We start from the raw sequence: 24,772 nt of genomic DNA on the forward strand, positions 1-24,772 counted from the left end.
GTGGAGACCTGAGGTCTGTCCAGCACAGAGGTGAAAGTCACTTGGATGGATCAGCACCTGGCCCCGGAAGCAAGTACAACCTCAAAGCCGGAAGGAGGTTACAATTCTAGCCAAGATCAGTGGGATGAAGGCAGTGGCTGCCCCAGAGCTGGTCCACAAGATCAAAGGCAATACTCATTCTGGAGAACTCACCCTTAGAAAGACATTCTAGAGAATACTAGTACACATGTATAAATTCTCCAAAATTCTTCTCTTTATTTTCTGGTGCATCTACATTTTTCAGGTTGTGCTGCTCATCTCGATTATGTGGACCATTCCAAAATCACAGCATCATGACATCCCCTGGCTGTGTTGGAATCTGTCCTAAAAGCATATGCCTATAATCAGAGATGCCCACAGTTACTCAGATTTACTTCCTACCGATTCCCCTCCAACTGCAGGTTTGTCTGTGCCTGCTCGGAGTTCCCTGGGGCCTCAGATGATCCTCCCCGCTGTGTAATGGTTTGTATTACTCCCAGTGGAGGCTTGGATTTTGAAGACAAAGGAAAAGCTGGGGCAGCCTGTCTGTATAACAACACCACTGAACACAATTCTTTTGCCTTCTCCCCGCAAGTCGTCAGCAACTCAGGATAAAGGGGAGCTGGGTCAAAAGTGCCTCGGATGAGCTCTCTCTTGTGACACAGTCGAGCATTTCCAGGTGTCAGTTAGGCATGGCACAACAGGGGCCCACTGCTGGCAGAGGATTGATGTATATCACTTCCCCCTCATCCAGTATGTGGAATATCTTCCCCGAAATGTTAATGAACTAAAAGCAAATTGATTCCATTTCTTGTCCATTTATAGGGACTTAAAACTGGATAAATTGCTCAGTAACATCAATTGAGGTCTTGGTGGCTTGAATATGTTTGAACAAAGAAGGTGGGAGATAATGCTTTGGGCACAATCATCTTGTACACGGGCGAGTAGCAGCATCACTGCATCAAATCCAATCTGGCTCTCAAGTTAAAATAACCTACACATCAACCCCTGAGTGAACTTGAAAAAATTATTTAAACCACCAGTGGTATTAAAAAGGTGCTAGAAAATATTAGTTAAGAAATGCTACCATAATGATGGCACCATTATGTTAATGGCAATTACTGAAGCTAAGGTTATTTGTAATTTGCTAGGCTGAGAAAAAAAAAAGTTACATATAGTCCATTACCAAGCAGATGACAGAGGTTATGTAATGGGCAGGCCACTCCGGGTTTCACATTTACTCCAGACATCTGACGGGGAGAAAATAGGACTTTCTGTGATAGGATAATTGCATAGTGGAGAGTAATTCAAATAGGGGACGAGTCTGATAAAATCACTCTGATTCAACTAATCACTGGGAAAAGTGATGGGGGGAATGATGAAATCAAGCCAGAAAAGACAGAGAAAAGATCAACACTGTTTAACAGCCAAGATATGACAGGCTTGTGGGCGGGATTCTTAGCACTCCTTTGTTTCCGGCATGGACTGACTCCCTGCACCTACGTTCCCAGACCAGAGGGCTTAGTGCCCCTTTCTAAATTGCAAGGACCCATCTGACAAATATTTTATAGACATCAATGGAAATTTGAACAATCTGTGTTGTTCATGAGCCAGTTCTTTCTTATGTATGTTCCTGAGTCCTCCGGGCCATCCACCATCCGACCATCCATGAGCACTTGGTCCTGGATCAGCTACTGGCAGGAAGGCACTAGGACGTCTGACCTGACTCCAGTTGAAGGGGGTGTGGATGGAGGCTTGGAAACAAGACTTCTAGGTGTGGTACACCAGAATGATGGAGCAAATTCTAAAATCTGTTCTCTTCTCGGCCCATTAGAGAAAGGGGTCGCTGCTTGGTGGGACGGGAAGGGCCCTGTTGCACACTGGTTCATTCTAGTGCCCCCTGGCAAATAAGAACTCTGCCTGCAAACCCACAGGCAAATTTGCATTTGAGGTGTCTGCACTTCAAAGTTTACCAATCCCAGGGGTTAAGGACAACCGTTCCTAGTTGAGAAGTGAGGTGTCATGATAATATGAAAACAGTCACACCCACTGCTCCTTGGCCTCCACAGAAGGCAACGTCCAGGGGCCCTCTCAGTGGCCACCTGCTCTCATCTCAAATGCCACATGGCTCATGACCCCTGTCGGTAGTGCCGCATGGCTCACAGCGGGACCAGGCCCATCTCAATAGCAAAAGTGCCTCCAAACCAAACCCTAACTTGACAAACAAGCCCTCTTTTCTGTTTAAAGATCGGGAGCAGGGCTGCCACGTATCACTGGACCAGCTAACCTTGACTTTATGGTATCAAGTGTGTCTACAAAGCGTCTCCTACATCTATTTTAAAATACACAGTTCAGAGAATACTGGATGCCTTTAGTCTGAGTACATTTCAATTTAAATAAAGCACCTTTTTTTTTTCCTTCTCAAAGGAACTACACTGACGACATCAGTCTTTTTTTTATGTTATTAATTTAAAACAAAAGGTTTCAAAATTAAGCTCCTTCCTGTCATCATCCTTGAAACTTTTTAAAGCTTTAAGACTCTCTTGTTATTAAATAACTTACACACTGAAAGGTCCCTTCATCAGCAATAACAACAAACATTTACTCAATGCTTACTGTTCGCCAGTCACTGTGCGAAACACTTTGGTCAGTTGCACCCAGAGGCACTGCAGTCCTACCTTCTAGGGGCAAAAGGAACTCCACTGGGCCTGTCCGTGTGACCTGGGCCAGTGACTCCACCCTGCCAAACCTGTGTGCTCATCCTCTAAATGAGATGATATAATATAAAGTGCTTCGCATGGGACCTTGTGCACAGAGACACAATAAACAGGAGCACAGATTAGCAAGTCACCTACTCCTAGCATCTCCACGGAGGTGAGTGAGAAAAAGAGGTCCACTGGTTCTTTAGTTTTTCTCACCAACCTCTCACATGCTACATGGGCCCCCTGAGCAACAAGTCCAGGTTCTGGACCTGGCTTGACCTCTGTGTCACCCTGCTATGCTGCACAAGCCCCCAAAAGCCAGATTCCAGGGGCTTCCTTGTCTGTCAAATGCAGAGGTAGAAGCTAAAGAGATATGTGTCTTCTTCTGCTCTAAAATTCTGTGATTCACAAAAAAATCCAAATTGAAACAAAAATAGCATTTCCTGGGGCCTGGGTGGCTCAGTCAGTTAAGTGTCCGACTTCGGCTCAGGTCATGATCTTGCAGTTCATGAGTTTAATCCCTACATTGGGCCATCAGACTCTGTGCTGACAGCTCAGAGCCTGGAACCTGCTTTAGATTCTGTGTCTCCCTCTCTCTCTGCCCCTCCCCTGCTCATGCTCTGTCTCCCTCTCACATGCTGTCTCAAAAATAAACAAACATTAAAAAATTTCTCTAAAACTGGTATTTCCTTCTCTCAAACTGACAACCGTTGTTGCTAGTATTTAAAACAAAACATCGTAATTTTTTTGTGAGGATTCAGGCAAATGAGCGCTCACATGCCACTCCTGCTGGAGGAACCGTGAGCTGGCACAACCTTACCTGGACACAAATGTCACTGCATGCAGAAAGCTTTGAAGATGGGGTTAGCATCTCTGAACTGTCTTCTGTGTTCAGGGATTCATCTCAAGGAAATCAAAGTACCCTGCAAGATGCTGAGGGCACAGACGTGATGAAGAACGTGGACTTGGGTCCGTATGCCCATCCGTCACCCCTCATGTGACCCTGGAGAACTGACTTAACTTCTGCCTCTCTCTTTCTTCTATTCTGTAAAAGTGGGATAGTAATAATACCTTCCTCTCGGGGCTGCTCTAAGGACAAGCGAGTACCTGTGAAATCCTAAGAGGAACACCAAACATATCGTAGGTGCTGAGTTGTCCCATCTATTATTAACATACAGGAAGGTTCACTGCAGCATTATTTATATCAACACTTGCAAACAACTTAAATATCCAGATTTGGAGGAATAGTCAAATCATGTATGACACATCCTTAAACTCATAGGTGATGCAGCCATTTTAGAAAATCATGTACTGTACTGATACAAGGAAAAGCTCACACAGCACTGGTATAAACAAGTGCAGAGAAGCCAGACACCAAAGCAAACAGGCACCACATCTGTCAATGTGAAAAAGAAAAACACACGGGTACGTGCACAGAAACGCGAATTTAAAAGACCAGAAGGAAGGAAACACAAGAACACAAGCCTGACTTTCAGGCAATATGTGCCACCAAAGGAGTGTTCATTTCATAAATATGAAATAGTAATCACAGTGGGCTTTTGTTCCATTTTGCATTTGTGATTTGGGTTCTGAGTGTGAGATGTGAGTGGCTACCATGTCTGTAAAGAAGAACACTTGCTTCAAGGTAGAGACGTAAGGATACACAGGGATCGCCAAGAAGCTCCCAGGGCTGGCTGTCAGGGCAATGTTTCTGTAGCAAATAAAAGTAATTTTTTTTTCCTTCTATGATACTTCAGAGTTCCCATCTAAAAGTCTCTACTTATGTCATTAATGACCATAGCGGCGATATGAACCTGCCATTCACTGAGCACTGCTCACGTGCCAGGGTCTGTGCTCAGTAGCTCAAAATCAGGACTTTGTTTAATCTCCATCCAGCCTGTATGTTTTTCCCATCTACACATGAGGACACTGAGGCTCCTGAGGGCAGTTTTACTGAAGGTGAAAGCTCAGTTAGTGACCAAGGCAAGCGCTGACCCCAGGCCAAACTCACGCTCTTGCCTACTCAGCTACAGCCCTCCTCCCCACAATCCAAATAGCACAAAAATGTTTTAGAGACAAGCAATGGAGTGGCACTGTCAAGTCTAAAGCAGGAATAATGTGTGGAACTTTTGTTCGGCCAATGAATTGTGAGAAAAGCGAAAGTAGAAAGTGGTCTTTTAGAGCAAAGTGATTCCAGAGATAATTATTGAAACCAAAAAGTAAGCAAACTACAGGTTAGAGGAAAAGAGCTCTTTAGACTGCCATTCTTTCTCATACCCTTCTGCCAGGGAGGCACGGACGTGGGCTGTGACAATATCCATGTGTTCTAAAGCAAGGACATAAGATTCACTGCTAAGCTGGCGACAAGGAACAAAGTTGGAAGCCATCTTGGGAATACAAACTGATACATTTCCATTCATCTTGCGAACAGTATGAAACCTCAGGGAGCTCTAACTGGTTGAGACAAACATTATAATTATAGTAATATTCCAGTAGAGGTAAGGAAGACCTCCAGCTTCATCTAGACTCCATTACCCCATTGAGATTTTCAACTCCACATTTTGGCAAGTGTGGCTTAAATTTTTTATAGTTGCTTAGTTGAACTGCAATGTACCTTTGAATGATTTTTGGCAATTAATGAATGTATCTCACAGTCATAAGCCATCCACTGAGACTGTATAATTAGTGGCACTTCCACTGAAGGCATAAAATTATAAGATGAAAACTGGCACCTGAACCCTATCGGGAAAGGGCAGTCATGCCCCTACTACATAATAGCTGAGTCAACTTTGATCTTTGAGAGCTGGAGTCACCAATGCCAGTCCCCTGAAGGTGCCTCCGTGTCTTTGGGCAATACAGAGCACATCCCAGAGGCACTTACCCGCACTGCTTCAGACTTTTTGTGAAACATCTCTTCCATGTTCTTTGCCAGCTTTTTCACCAGTTGGAGGCCATCAATTTCTTCTATGGCTACGTCCTTCTCATACTCCTTGTATTTCTGTAAGGAGGGAAGGCAACAAAAAAAAGCATAAAACAGCACGCCCGTGATCCTGGAACACATCTACTTACAAGGAATAAATAGGACTATCTCTATTGGATTTGGGGAGATTGGACTGTATTTCAAAATTATTAAATCAACTAAGGAGCAACATGAAAATTGGTGCTGGCTGTCTTAGAAACTTAACCAGCACCCAGGAAAGGAAAGAAACAAAACCCCAAAGCAATCAAACTCTTCATCATCCATCCTCTTCAGTTCTTGAAATCAACACTCTACACTTCAGACTTGACCACACTCAGTCATTCTGGAAAACTGCCCCAGATTTGCTAGCTATTGCACAGCCAATACCACTAGAAACTGATTATTCCAAATGTGTCATAAAATAAAAATGAAGAAATTCAACTCATGTGTGTGGGTGTGTGGATGTGTTTTCCTTTGAATATCACTAACTTAAAATTTTTTCATGGCCAAAGACTGGGGATTTAGGGAAAGATAGTTTCAAGGCTATGATTGCAGGAGTCGGCAAAATATAATCCTTGAGCCAAATCCAATCCATCACCTATTTTTATAAATAAAGCTTTATTGGGACAAAACCACACCCATATGTTTACATATTCAATCAAGTTTAATACTCACAACAGAGGACAGAAGACCCACAAAGACTAAAATATTTACTCTCTTTTATAGAAAAAGTTTGCCAACTCCTGAACTGGAATGGGAATTGAAGAGGGTCACGTGGCAGAGCATCCTATAAACATTTTATAATGAGAGAGTCCTTGCTATGGATTTTAGTATTTGAATTCCATCTACTAAATGTTCACTGTGGACTTCTTATGTATCCTCAATGAGCTCACATAAAGAATATATAATAAGTACAAAAACCATAAAAACAATACTTTGTATAAGATTTCATAATGTGTTCATCAGTTCATAAAAGACTGATTTAACCCATCATTTACTCAAACTCTCAAAGACAATTTTTCATTTAAAACCTATCACACACTTTAGTGATTTATCTGTTTAAACCAGCAGTTTTCAAAGTGACCTAAAACCCCCTGAGGGTTCCCAGAGACCCTTTCAGGGGTCCCTCAAATCTTCCTTTTTTCCCAACAGTCACATCTATGTGAAGCCAGATAGTCTTCATAGATTTCAAAAACTCACAACAGATTGAACACATAAACTGATATGAGGATCAACCTGTCTTCTCTTAAACCATTAAAACAATTTGCAAAAATGAAAGAAAAAAAAGTGTCACTTCTCTAACTTTTTTTGTTTGGGAAAACACAGTTATTTCTCATAATATATATTACTTACGTTAGCATGTAATGAGTTTTTATGCTTGAATTCATTACTTTTTAAATGTCTTGATTTTAATTTCTAATATGCCAAACATTCATAGATACAATCCACATTAGCAGAAGCTCTTAGGGGTCCTTGGTATTTTATAAGAGCGTACAGGTGCCCTGGGACCAAAAAGTTTGGTTTAACTAAAGATTTAATTTTGTTCCCACTGGAAAGAAATATTGTTTATTAATGAATACCTCCCAAATAGGGTTTGAAACAATTCCAATGTCAGCAGGAATCCCTTACATTTACATAGCCTATAAAAGGCTGGGGAGCTAAAAATACTGGGGGCCTTACATTCACCCTTATTTGTTAGGAGAGCCTGAACCACTTTCTAGCCCATCACTCCAAACTCCTACTTAGAAAACAAGGGCTCCACATCTTATCTCAGCTTTAAAGACCTTGAGAGTCATTTTTGAAGACGAAAATAGAATGACATTTTTTTTTATTTTATTTATTTCTAGGAGAGAGAGAGAGACAGCATGAGCAGGGGAGGGTCAGAGAGAGAGGGAGTGACAGACTCTGAAACAGGCTCCAGGCTCTGAGCTGGCAGTCAGCACAGAGCCCGACGCGGGGCTCGAACCCACGAACCACGAGATCATGACCTAAGCGAAAGTTGGACGCTTAACCGACTAAGCTACCCAGGCACCCCTAGAATGACATTTTTAACAGAAGGATAATTTTTGAAATAAAAGTTTGCATTTTCCCCCCATTTCCTCTCCTTTACTTTAAAAAATGTACACTAAGAGGAGACTGTGGTTCTTTGTCCAAAGAAGGGAGTATGTGTGCATGCGTGTGTGTGTGTGTGTGTGACACACACAAAGCACTTCCCTTCCTAGTTTAGACTTCTAAGTTGGTTGAGGCAGTAATATTGGGTGCCTTGAAAAAAACAGTTTGAAGACAGAGGGAACAGCCCTATGAGAAAGAACATAAGAGAGAATTCTTCTGATTCCTCAGACTAAAATGAAGTCCCTGGAGTCTAGGGGCATCTGGCTAATGTCCCCAGAGCCCAGCACTGGACACTGACAGAGCAGAGGTGAGGAGGGCAGGAAGGGACCCCCAGACTGGGCACTGGGAACTTGAGCCTACATGTCAGGCCCAAGGGCCTGGTATTTCTTTTCTTTTTTCTTTTCTTTTCTTTTCTTTTCTTTTCTTTTCTTTTCTTTTCTTCTTAATGTTTTGTATTTATTTTTGAGAGTCAGAGAGAGACAGAGCAAGCAGGGGAGGATCAGAGAGAGAGGGAGACACAGAATCCAAAACAGGCTCCAGGCTCTGAGCTAGCTGTCAGCAGAGAGCCCAACGCAGGGCTCAAATCCATGGGCCGTGAGATCATGACCTGAGCCGAAGTCAGACGCTTAACCGACTGAGCCACCCAGGTGCCCCATGGTATTTCTGAGAATTAAGGTGAGCTAAGGAAATATACAAAATGCCATTTTAGACTGCCTGAGTCTGGACCAAGACAGACATCTGCTACACCATTCATAAGATCCCCTGAGGTGTTCTGCACTGTCCTGCAACGGACCATGGGTTTTAAGTAACACACTTCTTGCTCCCTGAAAACATCCATAAACATCTTACATGTTTGTCTTGAGAGTCCCTCTCTTGCATCTCACCTGGAAAACAAGTCCTCCTCCTTGCTTTCCCTTCCTCCTCGGCAAGGCTGTACTGGTCATCTAAGATGAGGAGGCTGTACCCTTCCTCTGAGTTCCAGAGCACTCTGGGATCCCCTCTCCTGGAACTATATAGCTCATGTGGCCCGAGGGGCAAGGACAGGCCCTTGTGATCACCCACAGCAGACACTCACAGGACTTCTCCGAATGAAGCTTTCTGCAGAACGATTTCAATGTGACAGTACAAGGACGGTGCAAGGAAGAGAGTGGTTGCATTGTTCTACGGTCCCATAAAGGGGACCTCTCCCCCCTTGAGAGTTTAACTGGATTGGCCTGAGATGTGGGGCTCCAGCCAGCCCAACTCTGGCTCAAGCTAACAGCGTCCTCTGGTGTATGAATAAAACTTCAATGACAATCACTGGAAATGTTCCCTAAGTTCAAATGCAAGCCAATGCTTTTGGAGCCAAAAATCCTGGGGGTTCTCTGCTGCCTGCCAGATGTGTTCCAAAAGCCAACAGCTGAGGCCAGCCTATACCCAAGGCTGATTCACCACTAAAAGTACAAAGTTCAAGAAGCAAGTAAAATAGAAACAAAACTGTCAATCTTTGTTTACAGAGTCAGTGAAATAAACCTCTGTCTTATGTAATTCTGTAACCAAAGGTGATCTGGAGGCTTAAGCTAAAGAAAAATAACACAGATTTCACAACAAGCCTTTACCTGAATTTTTTTATACAGGGCCCCATTATTCTGGTCATATCTGTTCTTTGCAAGAGACCTCTAGAAGGGAATGGATTTATTTAACTCCATCATCCCCCAAGTTTTCACTGAGATCTTCCTGCATCCTCTCTTCCTCTGAGTCTGCTCTGTGAAAAGGAGTCAGGGACATTATGGAGGCCTGTCAGCCTCCCAGGGCCACTTGTGCCTGGTGACCTAGCTAACCAATCTCAACACAAAACTCTTAGCTGAGCTAAGGACTCCAAATCTGGGACAAATGCAACCATTCACTGGTTCCATTCCTTTGCCAACCCAAGTCTTCTCCCTTCAGGACATGTGAGGATGGATCCTCCTTGCCAATGAGCCAAGCCTGTGCTACTTTCTCCCCACCCTGGGGAAGTTAAACCATAAGCAAAAACAAACAAACAAACAAACAAACAAAAAACCACATGCTACTTTCCAAGATGTGTTAATGCCTGTTGGAACTGGGTCAAACAACATAATGCCTTACTCTTACCAGGAAATGTTATGCTTTGCTGGAGTCAAAGGATTTTGAAAAACAGAGAGAGTAACACAGTGAGAGCCATTAACCAGTTATAAGCACTTAGTAGCATGGGATGGTCATATATATCAGAACCTTTAAAAAGATGCCTACTGTATAAAAAATAAGCAATTTGACCTCCAGCAACCAGAAAGAGGGAGCTATAACAGTAGAAGAGAATTCCACAAAGCCATCCCAAATTGTGTAAAACCATGTAGGAAGCGTGCACCCAGGATATTACAATAGGTTATAGACGATACTTAGTATCTTTTTGTTTTAAATTACTAATCTCCTATATATACCCACTCACAGGAACACTCTGCTATGGATACAGATATATGCCACACACTCACAGCTGGCTATATGATCACCAAGAATTTTTTTTTCTTTCTTTTCTTGCTTATCTGTATTTTCTAATTTTTACAATGGACATACTTTTTTGGAAATTAGAAAATATAAAAGTTGTAGTTACGTGCAAATAGCATATGGGCACCTAATAAACAGATTTCTTTAGGGAAATGTGGTCCCAATTAGAATCTGTGTAATTAAGCAGCATGTCTTCATTAGCGGAGCCTAAGGAAGTCAGTAAAATGAGTCCTCCGCGTATCACAGGCTCAGCACGGTGCCGGAAGCTTTTCACGTATTAATTTGTCTAATCCTCACAGCCACCCTGAGAGGTAGCTATTATCCCCAAACTGCAGATGGGGAACTGAGGCCCAGAGAGGTTTAGTCAGGAGTTGGAAGCCAAATGGTTAGAGTGAAATTTAAACCTATTAAGGTCTGACTTCTAATTGCTTGGTCTTTTGAACTTGGGGATAGGAGTACAGGACTGACAGTATAAATATTTGCAAACTTGTTTCAGAGGGCCCATTTTACTGCTGGGCTAACCCCTGTTTCATTGCTCTTGTACCAGCGGCTTGGACTCACCAAGAGAGTCAAATATCAAAAACCGAAGACCTCTGCTGTCCAACCAGGGCTGCAGCTGTCCCCAGGCTGCTCCGGGGGACAAAAGCCACCCAGCCAGGGCACACTGCACAGCACAGCAGTGGACTCTGTCCCTCTAAGGGCCCCTGAGGGGGTGTTTTGGAGCTAGGCCTCAAAGGAGCAGACACAGCTCTTGACAAGTAAAATATCCAGAAAGAGAGAGGCACACCCATTCTGAAATGAGCGCTGGAGCCTTAATTATAAACTACTCCTTGGCTGTGTTTGGGCTACAAAATGTCTTTTGTTCTCCAAGGTACCAAGAATGACCAGAGGCAAATCACCCCCAAACTCCTTTTCCTCCAGGGTCTGCCTACCCACACAGCTGTGTATGCAATGGCACTTTATTTTCTATAACTTCAATGACTCCACTAGCTATTACATCTGTTCATATGAAAGCAGCAGCCCTTCAGCTGGGAAAAGAAGTCAGGAAAGTGTCAGTAGGTCCCTGTAAACACACAAAGGAAGGCAGAGGAGAGGAAAAGACAGAGCACAGAAGAGATACCATGCCACTTCATTAAAGACTCAGGCCAGTCTGGATTTGATTCTTGTCTCCAGCACATTCCATTTGTTCTGCAAACATCTATTTGTGTCTCTGGTATGCCAGGCAGGGTACTAGACACCAAGCAAAATGATGAGTAGAGTCAAGTTGAAGAAGGCTGGCAGCCTATTGGTCAGAAGTGTTCTGATGAGTAAATGGGCTAAGAAGATACAACATCATGGTAAGTACCCTGATGGGGAGGGCAAGGTGATGGCAACTCCCTTCTTGCTGGACCCTTAAAGGATGGCAAGCCTGGGAAGGTGGGAGACAAAACAGGTGATGAGCATGCCAGGAAGAGGGAGTAGCAGGGATGGAGGTCCGGGGACAAGAGGCTGCCTAGAGCTCAAGGAACTCCCCACCCCCTGCCCCCTATTTCCACTTCACTTGTGCATGGGTGGACAAGGCGAGGACTCTGCTGAGAGACGAGGCCAAGGAAGTATTCAGGGCCAGGTCATTAACGGAGTATGCTAGGGTTAAGAGCTATGGAGACAGGCTAGAGCTCAAGCCCTGGAAGGATTCAAGGGTGGGAGGGACTCAGTAATTGGATGTGTGCTTTTGAACAACTTTAGTGTGTAGAGAGGGTAGGACGGAGGTAAAACTGGATGAAGAAAGGGAGCTGAGGGGCTTGAGTGGTTGGGATATGGGAAGCAGAGCTGCAGAGAGGCCACAAGAATCAGAGGGATGGGGGGGCGCCTGGGTGGCTTAGTCGGTTGAGCATCCGACTTTCGCTTAGGTCATGATCTCGCGGTTCGTGGNGTTGGGACCTCAGTCTCCTCAGTCAGAGAGCCGGGGATCCTGATGCCCTTCTTCCAGGGCAGCTGGGGGCAGGGCAGGTGGCTGCTGGTAGGATCTGTGAGAGCCGCCAGCGCAGTGACTGCACGTAATACCCACTCCAAATCCTAGTGCTCTCCTGCTTTTCACTCTTGGCATTTCTGCTATGGAAGATTCTAGTGTGCGTTGTATTTTCACATGAATGCCTTCCAGAGCTGAAGCTCTTAAAGTAAGGGACAAATTCCGATAGGTTGATGATATCGTGGTATTCTTCGCTGGGCCACTCCAGCCTCTGGGCCTCCTCCTGGCTTGAGGCAAGAGCCAGAGGCACCAGAACAACACAACCTGTAGCTTTAGCCAAGTCCAGGGTGGAAGCAGAACACAGCCCTTCCCAAGCACACCTCTCTACATTCATGATACAGAAGAGCAAGCCTGAGACTTTTTATTCCCTCTGTCACAAGAGAACATCTGAAGCTACCATTCCTTCTGTTAGCAGAATCAGCATTTGGCAAAAATCTTGTGATGAGCCAAGAACATTCATCATTTGAGAAGGGAGACACAGAAATGCATTATTTCTGCAGCATCTATTTTACCAGATCATTTCACACAAACACCAGGAAGAGAAAAGCACTACTTCACTGTCAGAGCACTTAATGTTGTTCATACATTTGGGTCATTTTTTTTTCCTACATGACAACTGCATATCTAGAAGTGAGTCACCTAGAACAGCCCCCAAAAAGGGGGCTCCAGGCAGGAGACTTCTGGCCAGTCATGTTAATTGGGATAAAAGCCAAACACAGAAGAGGGGCTCTGAGTATCTCTGCACCAATGCCAGCAACAAAACAGCTTGTGCAGGAGACAGATGTAAGGGATTGCCCTGGGCCAAAGAGCTGGTGTATCCGAACATGGTCTCTTGTTCATGTTCTCTTACCAAAAACTGAGATTCCAGCTCCAGTTCAGCATAATTTAATCACTGGCTGAAGATAGACAGAAGGTCCAGGGAGGAAGGAGATGGCAAAGAGCCTGCCCATCCCCAAGTGAGAATCTGGGGGGCTGACTCAAAGTTCATGACTTGAGAGAAATTCTGAGAAACTGGCCTTCTTCAACCCTCCCCTTAGCCTCCAGCACTTCCCTTGAAATTCCCTGACCCAGATCCCCCAGTAAACCCTGTTACTGGGAAAGCACCCTGGAGTGAGGCTATGCCCAGAACCCTTAAAGGTGACTTGTTAACATAAGAGCAGAAGATACTTCATGTTCCTACTGTAAGGTTCAATTTTTGATCTTATTCTCATTCCTTCAAGCTCTGAAACAGCCACGGTACAGGAGCTAAACTCATTAAACCAATCATTTAAATAAGGATCACACCAACACAAAAAAAGAACCTCAACTGAACTCACTGCTATTTTCATTCATTCAACAAATATTTAGAAATAGTCTACCATGTGCCAGGAGGGTGGAGAGAGTGGGGGACTATTGACAAAATGCATGTGTTCCCTTGGGGTATAAGGAAGCCAATTTTTGGTTCATTTTGCTAAAAACAAGTTGGAACAGAGAAGCATGGATCATTTCGACTAAACTGGAGCCCTGACATCCCGCCTAGTCATTCTGTATAGGTATCCGTCCGAGGTCACACTGTCTGCAGTGCAGATATATCACATCTGCTGTATGTGGAAGGGTATAGTGTGTCTTCTACTGAGCCTGTAGCAGTCTATAAAGTACAGACATATATTTCTCCTTGAGTAGGGAGGGGTGAGTAGGTAGTACTCTACTCTCCTTGAGTAGTAGCAACAGGAATTATAGGCAAACCAGAAGTCCTATAAAGAATGAAAGCTTGGCCAAGAATGGGAAGGACATCACAGTCACTGGGGAGGAAAAAGATCCCAGGGAAGGATATAAAACAATGAATTGGCAAAGGGTCACAGGCAAGGGATGACTGTGGAGCATATATAATTCCTTGCCTCCTAAGAAATGAAGTCTATAAAGTATGCTATTAATGTACTGAGACAGTCATGAGCCACCACAAAATGGCTGATAGGCAGGACATCTGTGACCCAGGTGTGACGGATAGTGGGAACAGTGGTAGGTGGGGGAGGAGGGGAAAGAAGAGAAGGGAAGTCTCTTTAGACTGTATGCAAACTCATCAGATACCCCTCCAACGGGGAGAAAGTAATACAGCTCCCGCTCTGTCTCCTCCATCTTATTCCTAGCAAAGATGGCTGACCATGATGGGATGGGTGAGAAAGAATCTACATGGGTTTTGCTGGAACACTCTTGATTTTGGAACCTGGTCTCAGTATCCTGCTGGCTGGGTTTCTAAGACACAGTAAGATCAACGACATGCATACCACTTGCTAGATAGTCTGGCATGGGGCTAAGACTGGGGATTTTCCAGCCAGGTGCACTAAGCTCTAGTGCTAACATTACCACTCACTAGCTATGTGACAAGTTGCTCAGCCTCCATCAGCCAGCCTCCTTTCCTTCATCAGTAAAGGGGATGACACCAGACCTCACAGTGTGATTAGGGTGATCAAGTGGGGTCAAGTGTGTAAAGCACCCAGCAGAATGCCAACCACAGAGTAATGCAATCAAAAAATGGTGATGGTGTTGGCAGAGGTGGTAATAAATTCTAACATTTGCTCTATAACTTCTGAAAATGATCACTGTCTTGCCTCAACAACAAGAAGAAACTCTGAACCAACACAGTCTAACTGATGAGCTAGCGTGAATGCTGCTCTGGGCAGTGGCATTTTTTAAATGCCTTCCCAAGGCACTGAAGGGTCTTCAACAGTAACTCTTTGGGGAATGGCTCCCTGCTGGAAGGAATCAGATGCTTGAAGTCTATTTGCATAGTGGAAATGACAGTTTTAGATATGTTACTAAAGGTGTTGCAATAAAAACTAATCATCTACAATTTTTGGATTCTCTCCTTATAGGCAGTGTCATTTTCTTATTATGACATAAATGTACTTACTATTCCTCTTGACTCAATTATTGCATACAGAAGTGTCACTTCAAAATACAACACTCCAAAGCAATTAGGCTTCCAAGTAAACATATCTCCAAATCCTTTAAGCTGATGTTAGGAACGTTTCTTCTTAACCATAATGATGAACCCACCTGAATTCATGGAACTCCAGGTTGCAAAGAATATTTTTCTATCTGAAAGTGGAAAGTGCCATTTTGTACAAATAACTCTGTTTCACACAGGTATTCCAATCAAGTGTCTCCAAGGCCCAAAGACTACCCATAATAAATGCAGTGCTCTTCCAGATGTAGTTAAGTGAGGAAAATGCTCACAGAATACACTTTTCCGCTGTCAAAGCCATCTGAACAAGAGACAATTTGCATGAGAAGAGACCCTGCTTAGGAATTGACAGAAGGAGAGGAAGACAGGGTACTAAATTACCACTCAAGGAACAAAACAGAGCAGGCAGGGAGCAGCTGACCTCCAACCTCTGCAGGGCTGCAGAAAACGGAGAGCACCTGTGGGATGGGAAGATCACCTGCGCATAGTTCTTGCTCTCCGAGGAGAAAAGCACGGCTATGCACCGGCACTGAAGGCAGCAGAGTTTTTTCTCTATATGTTATAAGGAACTTCCAGCTAGGGGGCGGAGGTTGTGGTCTGGTCTAAATTCCTTCTCAAGGTAACTTCTGGTACTCACCTCAAAGAAGTACCGCCGCAAAAATTACCAGGGTCCCCTGGCCCTAATGTCCCTAGAGTCCTTGTTCCCAGCTAGCTGTTTGGAGCGCCTGCCATCAAATCACAGAGTTTTGGGGGCACTGCTCCTCAGAACAGCCGGCTCTGCAGTCGGTGGTCTCTGACAGATTTCTAGTACTTTTAGACTGTCAGGTCCTGAATTAAAAGATGCATATCTCTCCTCTCCCTGTTTTACTGTCTACGCTCCTTTTTTTTTTTTTTTATTTAACCTTGATAAGTCTCATAAGCTTTTACTGTTCAACACAGTCAACTGGACAAATGCCACTGATAAATTTTAGCTCTGTGGTGATAAAACTGAGTGTGAATGCCGCACTAGATTCCTGTTTTATATGAGGGAGATTAAGTCAGAGGCAAGCTACTAAACCAGCTGTTGATATGACTGTCCTTGCCCTAGCACGGTGGCATAACACACTGCTTTAAAACCAAGAAATCCATCTGTCTACTGAACAAAATCGAATGGCCTCAATGCTTATTTTTTTTAAAATCCAATTCCTGGGTATTTTCTGGATTACTGCAGGGAATCCAAGGCTCTGAAATGCAAACATTATGCTGTACCTACATCCTCACAACACAAAATGCCAAAATAATGACTACAGGTCCATGTGTGTTAGAGAAGAGAAACCTCACTGTATGCATTTATGAGTGTGTTTTATGTACACCAACAAATTTAAACACAGCCAAGCCGCAAATAATACAACATTACTTTACAAAGCTGGATTACTTGAGATAGATCATTTTCTCCGGCCTACTCTTTTCAAACACAGTTTACTGATGTTCCAATTTAAAAGAATTCATCCTTCCTGCTCCCCAAGGATCAGAGGGAATAGCAGCAACAATGAAAATAATAATAACTTATTTTTAATGATAACAACCAGCATTTATTGAGCACTTAACTTTTGGTCAGATTGGTATTGTTTCCTCCCATTTTACAGAGACATTAATCAAGTTACCAAGGTTATACGACCAGTAAGCGGTTGAATGAATTAGGGAGGCAGTAGTTACTATAATAAAAATAACCCAAAATCTCAGGGGCTTAACATAATAGACATTTATTTCTTCTTCATGTAGCCACCCATTCCTTGTCTTCAGTTTTCCACATAGTGATTCAAGGAACCACGACCCTCCACTGCATCTCTGCTCTCTCCGCAGGCCTTAGAGTCTCCTGCCCTGCGGTCAGCCAGCAGATAGGAAGAGAGGGCGTGGAGAAGACACACCTGCTTCCTCACCCCTAAGCCTGGAAGGGACATGCGTCAGCTCTGCTCACATTCCACTGGCACTTACTAGCCACACAGCTCACCCCAATGTAGCAGAGCCCGGGGAAACAGAACTGGTGGCCAGGGATCCACCAGGCTCTAAGTCCACAGCCTCTAAGTCCACACTGTGGGAACAGATGCTTACAGCGTCCAGGACCCGTGAACTGTCTGTGCTGCTGTCACAGAGCCAGGATTCGAACCCAGGCAGCATGGCCCCGGAGTCTATACGCTCAAGCACCACACTTCAGTTTAAAAGCTTGATAAACTGGAAGTAGATGAAACCTCCGATTAAAACTTGGCTGGGAACCATCTGCAAGATGGATAATTTGGAGCTGGCCCAATCAAGTCACAATCTACAGAAAGGATAATATGACCCAATCACTTGTATGTGTAATTACGGTCAGGCTCAGATGTTAAAGGCCAAGATATTGCAACACAGAAAGGAACACATTATAAACAATTCTTAGACCTTCTGTCCGATTTCCTTAATCCCAGCTCAAATAAAACTGCTATTTGAATAACACCAGTGACCTTCTCTAGCATATGATATTAGTTGTCCAGGCACCACAAAAGTTAATTGGCTTAACTAAAGTCTCTTTAACTCTATATCCAAGATGTCCTGGAAATCGAAGACAATCAATGAATGAGTCTGCAAGATCCGTAACAAGCTTAGAGCTAATGCTATTTGCAGCTGCTCAAGTGGTTTCTGTACTTAACAGGGCCAGAAGCTGGAATGAGGGTTAGGACCCTGAATCTGAATGAATCTTTAACTCTATCAACTCCAAACTGAACACAGGCCCTGGTTTATGGTGCAGCTAGATCCTAGCTCTTCACTGGGGAATTTAGAGAAGTATGGTGGGATCGTGCTTAATAGCTTGAACCAGCCCTCCATCCTGCTGAAAAGAAGAGCTGAAAACTCAGTCTCCCTCTTCACGGTGGAAAGCTTCCCTTGTGCAAAGGTTGGGGAGAGTCCGTTCCCTACTCCTGATGTCAAAGGCTAAGAGAAAACAGTCCACAGCATCAGTTTCCTCTCTGGGAATGTCCCTTTGCCTCACATTTGCCCAGCGTGAGCTACAAGTTTGCAACAGATGACACCTCATTTTATCCATCATAAACAGTTTCAAAAAATGAAGGCATCAAGCAGAGGCGCCCCTATGCTGAGATGCAAAACATAATCAGAGCCTACTAGGAGTTTAGCATTCCCTAACTTCACCACCAGTGATTTTTTGACATACTTTGCCAAGCCCGACACATAGCACTTCTCCCCAATATCTTTAAACTCACGGTGTTAACAATCCAGCAGGAACTAAGAAATAATCCATTTCAGAAGCCATTAACTCAAACGTTTCCAGAGGCCACACAGGTCATATCAGGTGAGAGAAAGCAGGTGGGCTGAGGTCTGCGACAAAGGGCAGAGCTTCTGTCCCATCCTTAGATGGTGGTCATTTTTCAGCTTCTGCTGATCCTCCAGGGGACAGGGGCACCCTGTGGTTACCTGATCCTCTGAAATGCCAGAAATCTATGTTTTTATGTGAAATCTGCCAGAGTCCATTTCTTTAAACAATCTGGGACCCAGATACAAAATGTCTCTTAGCCATTTTCCTCCCCGCACATCTTCACATGAGGAAACTGAGACAGAATAACAAGGGCTCACATCTCCAACAGGCAGTGATGTGCTAGAGTGTGCAGACTATTTCCTGGCATCTATCACTAACTCTTGAAGCAGGCACTGATATGATCTTTACTGTAATATGAGTGTGAGGCATGGAGAGGGCAGCAGCCAGCCCAGGCCAATAAGGGAAAGATGTCCACCTCCTACCTCACCAGCATCCCAGACAGTGGGGACAGAGCTAGGGGTCCTCCCCACCATTTGGGTCCCCTGGGGCTCAGAACCCGAAGCTGGCTTACCTTAGAGATCCCCATTTATGACTGAAAGCACTTGATTCCTCAGGCATTCAGGGCTTCTAGGCATGGGAATGAGGCCCTGAAACTGAGGAATCTACAGGTTGAAAGAAGCCCACACATTCCTCCTGAAATAGGGTTTTTTCTGTCATAGTTTGAAGAATCCTAGAGTCCTAGAGAATGTTAACTAATGTTTTCCTCTCTCTCTCTCTCTCCCTTTCTCTCTCACACACACATACATACACCAATCACTATGCTACCAGTATTTTTTTCTCCTAAGATGTACTTGGGAAAATATAAGGAAACCAACCAAATCATATACCTAACCCACCTTATTCTTATTACCATCATATGATATGCCTTTAACATGGGGATTTGGGGTGGTTGGGGGGGGTGGCTGCTCTGGCATCCAGTTAATCCCACTAACCCCTTCTCAGAATGATACGTTTAGATGAGAACAAAGAAAACACACAAGGAAGAAACCAATTATATTGATTTTCAGTTTTCAAAACGTTTACAACACAAATTTGTGATGCAGTAATGCCCGTGATTCTTCATCAGTGACTTAAATAACAAGATCTAGTGGTAGGTCTGCAGCCGCCATATCATCGATGTCAAGAATGAGTGCCAACAGCAAGGAGATATTGGTATCGACTATGATATGAAATGAAAATATCTAGGATTTCTGTCAATGACTATGTCACAGGCACCAGTGTGGCTTGTTACCTCCATCTGCAAGATAAAGTAGTATCAGCTGGAGGTTAGTGAAAATAAAAGATGTCTCCTTTTCCTGCCTAGGTTCAGAGCCCCCTGCACTCTCTATGACATGAACACTGGGTTAGCACCCGGACACACTATCCAAGAAGAGCAAGAGGTCCCAGGAGAGGTCAGCTGATGCACAAATGGTGACAGGCCACCTGCCCTGATTCACATGCAGCATCGGGATATACAATCCCTGTTGACTCTCAGTCTCTGTCACATGCATGTACTGCCTGGTAATTAGCATGTATTTACAATCCAATTTAAGATTTCTCTATATTAAACATATACATCAAATTGTGGGCATTTCCTGTAATAATTAATTCTACCAGATGCTCTGCTGTCTATGTAAGTGAAGATCATGGTTTATGAGTTTCTCTGGGTACTCTGTCAATAAATGATGATTTCTCAAATGGATCAGGGAAGGGTATACACTAAACTGGAAACAATATTTATCTCAGGCCATGATGTTAGAGCAGAATGGATGAGAATGATAATTTCCTTCACCATATACTACTGGGTTATTAGAATTCTCCACAAAGACCATACATTCATGTATTATTTGTGTGATTAAAAATATATAAAGTGTCAAGTTCAAAGAAATTTAGTAATCACTGACATAAAAGTAAAATAAATGCCTCATAACATGCAAAAGGGAATATGACTAACTCAGAAGTCTACACACAAGACATGAATTAAACAACCCACTGAATAAGCTGGCCTTTGTCCACAGCTACGAGATGTCCATGTCAAAAACTATTTCACCCAATGTGAACTACGATAGAAACCTGATCATGAAATAATGCTAAGTGAAGTGCATGACGTTTATAACTAAAGCCATGTAAAAACCCAAAGCAAAAGACAGTCAGAGGGGCCACAACAAAATTTTAACCATGGCTTGGGTAAGTGGCAGAGTTTTGGTTCAATTTTTCCAGTTTTCTAAACTTCTTATGTGATACTGCTTTTCCAATGGGAAGAAGTAAAGTCTAAGATGGTGAAAAATAGACAGGTGAGGGTGGATTCAAGTCCAGGCAGGCTGGCTCCAGAACTCATATTCTGACCTCCCCAAATCACTCTCTTAAAATAGCTGAAGGTAAAATGAGACTTTTTCTTACTATAAAAGCAAAATGTTCTCACTGTAGGAAGAACTATCAGAAGGTAGATATAAGCAAATAGAAAACAAATAAGCAACAACAACAAAAGAACCTTAATCCCACTTCCCCAAAATACCATGGTTTACCCTGTGGTTTATATCCTTACAACTTTTTTTCTTTTCTTCTTTCTTTTGTTTTGAGGGAGAGAGTAAGAAGAAAGAAAGAGCATGAGTGTGCACAATAAGGGGAGGGGCAGAGAGAGAGGGAGATAGAGAATCTTAAGCAAGCTCCACACCCAAAGCAGAGCCTGATGCAAGACTCCATCTCACAACCATGAGCTCATGACCTAAGCTGAAATCAAGGGCTAGATGCTTAACTAACCAGGCCACCCAGATGCCCCCTTACAGACTTTTTTAATGCAAAATTATAGCTATAATTTTTCTTTACAATCAAAGTAAGATCATCCTAGAGATGACAACAGGATATATTTTTTAATTATTCCTCCAGAAAGCTTAAATATAAAATAGTTCATCCTTTGAACCGCCAAAATATAAAGGGGGGTATTCAAGGGTCAGACAACCCCAGCCCTCACTGGAATACATTGGGACCCTTGCGGTCAAGATAGTAAAATACAGGCCTCTTATGAAAGAGGAGGGCTTCATTTACAGCACTGGTTCTCAATTGCAGGCCATTTTGTCCCCCAGGAACATCTGGCAGTATCCAGAAACATTTTGGGTTTTCAAAACTGAAAGGGGGTTTAAAGAAAATGCTGGTGTCCAGTGGGTATAGGCTAATCTGCTGTTAAACATCCTACAAAGCACAGGGTAATCTCCACAACAGAATTACCCAGACAAATATGTCCACATGAAGAGGTTGTAAAAGCCTGGGTTAGAGAATCGTTTTCAATATGAATGCACGCAATGTAAAACCATCATCAAGCCAAATCTCCCTCCAAATGCTGAATTTCCATCCAATGCATCCTGAACAAGTGGACCCTGAACTCTTCCAGAGAGCCTCTTGCATCTGGGCAGTGCTGAGCAACAGAAAATGTTATCAATTTGAACTCTCTCTGCTCCCCACCCCTCCACCCCAGTAATAGCCACCCTTAGAACCCAGTGATGCCGTCCAGTCATACAAACCAAGTCTCATCCTGCCTTGAAATATTCTAAAAGAGAGATGAGGAGGCCATATGGCCTAAGGGTAAGACCACAGACTAACTGAATGAGAATCCCAACCCCACCACTTACTCTACACTCACTCACCATGGGCCCTTGGAGAAGATATCATGGCTATTCTCTGCCTCAGTTTCCTCATCTGAAAAATGGGGGTAATGGTAACAATGATCTCATCGGGTTGTTATGGACATGACATAAGTTTCTTTATATACAGTGTTCATAGCAGTACTTGGCACCATATGCTACCTGTGTCACCTGTTTTTTCAGGGTAAATACAATCCCCATGATCCATCAGGGGGCAATGGACTCTAGACTCCTCTTGCCACCCTGTTTTTCCTTGTTCATCTTCAAACCTGGACCCTGCATCTTCTGACTACACCCCTTGGGCCTGGTCAGGGCCCAATGCCATGCTGTTGTCTCTGCTCTACCCATTACTGCCATCAGGGCACCTCAGACAGCACTAGCTCTGGGGCAGCCACTGGCCTCACCACATTCTATGGCCCCATGTGAGCACAGAGCGGGCACACCATGAAACAGATGAGCCACAAGGAACCTCCAGAGACAGGGAAGCTACTAAGTCAAGGCTTCTTGGAAGGAACTGGCCTTCAGACAAACTCTTAAGATGAGGACCATGAATGGCGGAAAAAAGACCTAGAGTACCTGAATTCCTGGAGCAGAGAACCTGATGTCACTAATGAGGCTGACAGCAAATGAGCTGACTTTTCGCCCCAAGTCAACCACTTACTCAATCATGCTAGCAGCTAACAATGGCCTCTGAGCTAGGCCTCCTGCCGAGTGTTTTCATGCTCCATTGCCTTCTCATAACAACTCTTAAGAGAGCCGCCACACTGGATGGGTAAGAAAACTGAGGGTCCAGGAGCTAAGACCCCAGGTGTGAGTGTCATAATGCTTAATTTCAGGAGGGCCACCAAATGGCACAGATTCAGCAACACATTTCATAGCACAGTACATATCTATGATCACACTCGACCATGAAAATTAGGGTTTTGAAGATGGCCCCCAGTGAGAGATTTCACACAGGTAATTCTTTAGTAGAAGATGAAACTCTGAATTAACTTATTCTTAGGAAACAAATCAGCAAAGCAGAATCCATTAGGAAATCAAGTACAATTAGAAGAAAACCAACACTTTCAACAAGATCGAGAGAGTGTCAGAAAAGACTATCGAACCAAGTCAACTACTGATTGTCTTAAATATTTAGGAAATACTAAGTGCCCGGTACTGTGCTAAATGGTGGGACACTCTAAAGAGCGGAAACAATAAATTCTCCCCACTCACAGAGCTAAGACTTTATTGGGGAAATATCAATCAAATAAAAGCACAGAACACACATGTCACTATATACTGCAACAACTAACACCAAGTGCACCCAACAAGGGAGATCAAAATGAGACAGAGAAAAGGCCTCTCCAAGGAACTACTACTACTGTTACAACAGAAAAGTAAAGAATGAGTTGGCGGGGGAGAGGGGGGCGGGGGTGCCAACTGAATGGGAGAAACTAGCCGGCAAAGAGAATGACATGAGCCCACACCCTAAACTAGGGGAACCAAAGAAGAAAGACAGCACTGGGAATAAATGACCTCATTCACAGTAACAGAAGGCAAGGAGAGAAGAGCAGGAGAGGGATCTCAGGATCAAGCCTAAGCACTTGCTTCTATGCATAACTGGATGAGGAGGAAGAAGACGGAAATGGATGAAGAAAGAGTGGACAAACAGGATAGGGTGAGGTCATGGAGATCGATCATAAAAGGCCATCCACCCTGATACCCACTGGTACATGGACATGGTCTCCTCAGAGCTCATTAGACTTTGGGAAAGCCAGTTCCACTTTGAGCTTTTCCAATAATTAGGAGGTCCTGGTGGGTGGGAGAACAAGTATATGGATGAAGCATGAATACTTAGCTGGAATTCTTGGCGAACTGCCTGGAAACACTAAACTCAAGATGGAGAATTAGAAGATCCAATGAGTGTTGTTTCCATTCTGAACTTGGGGCCCTTCAGAATTTTTCCATGGAAGTTTAGTCATGTCCTGAGAAAACATTCTGCTGAAAAGGCCACCTTGCCAATACTAGAAAGCCATGGTAGAGAATCCTCTCCACAGGCAAAAGTTGCTTTGCAAATAAGCTCCTAGAACCATGCCAACCACTTCCATATCTCCATTCCTGAGCTTTCACATAAAGATTTAACTTTCTGGGGGCCACTCATCAATTTTACTGTACCTGGGAGATGCTGGACTGTTCTCGGTGGAGAAATTATAAGGCTAGAAGCCTTAGCTGAAAGATTTTGCCAGTGAAAGGAGAATGTGCTGTTCAAGTCCACAGGTCTGGTATAAAACACAATACCAAGACCTCTCAGAATATCTGAGCTCGGTGCAGTTAGATGCCAATGCTAACCTGTACATGATAGATCAGGAATCAAAACAATGACAAAGTGAGATGGGAACTGCTAAAGTTGCGTGTGTATCTGTTCCATAGGCTTTTGTATTCAATTTTAGGAAAGTGTTTTCATTTTTTCCCTTAAATTACATACTCTGTAATGTACGTTAAATCTACATAAGGAATCTTAAACAATGGTCAGGTGGGAGACACATGTCTGCTTGAGTCATAGGACTCATCTTTTCCAAACACAG

The 24,772-nt window shown here is 43.7% G+C and overlaps 1 protein-coding gene across 2 annotated transcripts in view; it reads right to left on the reverse strand.

Annotated features, from left to right (window-relative positions):
• Positions 1 to 5,715, reverse strand: part of CACNA2D3 (calcium voltage-gated channel auxiliary subunit alpha2delta 3) — a 771,963-nt gene extending 766,248 nt beyond the window's left edge. For both annotated transcript variants that reach the window (XM_077776662.1, XM_077776663.1), the window contains exon 1: positions 5,602 to 5,715. In XM_077776662.1, the coding sequence (XP_077632788.1) occupies positions 5,602 to 5,640 (39 nt within the window). In that variant the 5' untranslated portion in view covers positions 5,641 to 5,715. The remainder of the gene's footprint in view (positions 1 to 5,601) is intronic.
• Between the last annotated feature and the right edge of the window lie 19,057 nt (positions 5,716 to 24,772).

Source organism: Crocuta crocuta, unplaced genomic scaffold, assembly GCF_008692635.1.
Source record: "Crocuta crocuta isolate KB4526 unplaced genomic scaffold, BGI_CrCroc_1.0 scaffold87, whole genome shotgun sequence".
NCBI lineage: Eukaryota > Metazoa > Chordata > Mammalia > Carnivora > Hyaenidae > Crocuta > Crocuta crocuta.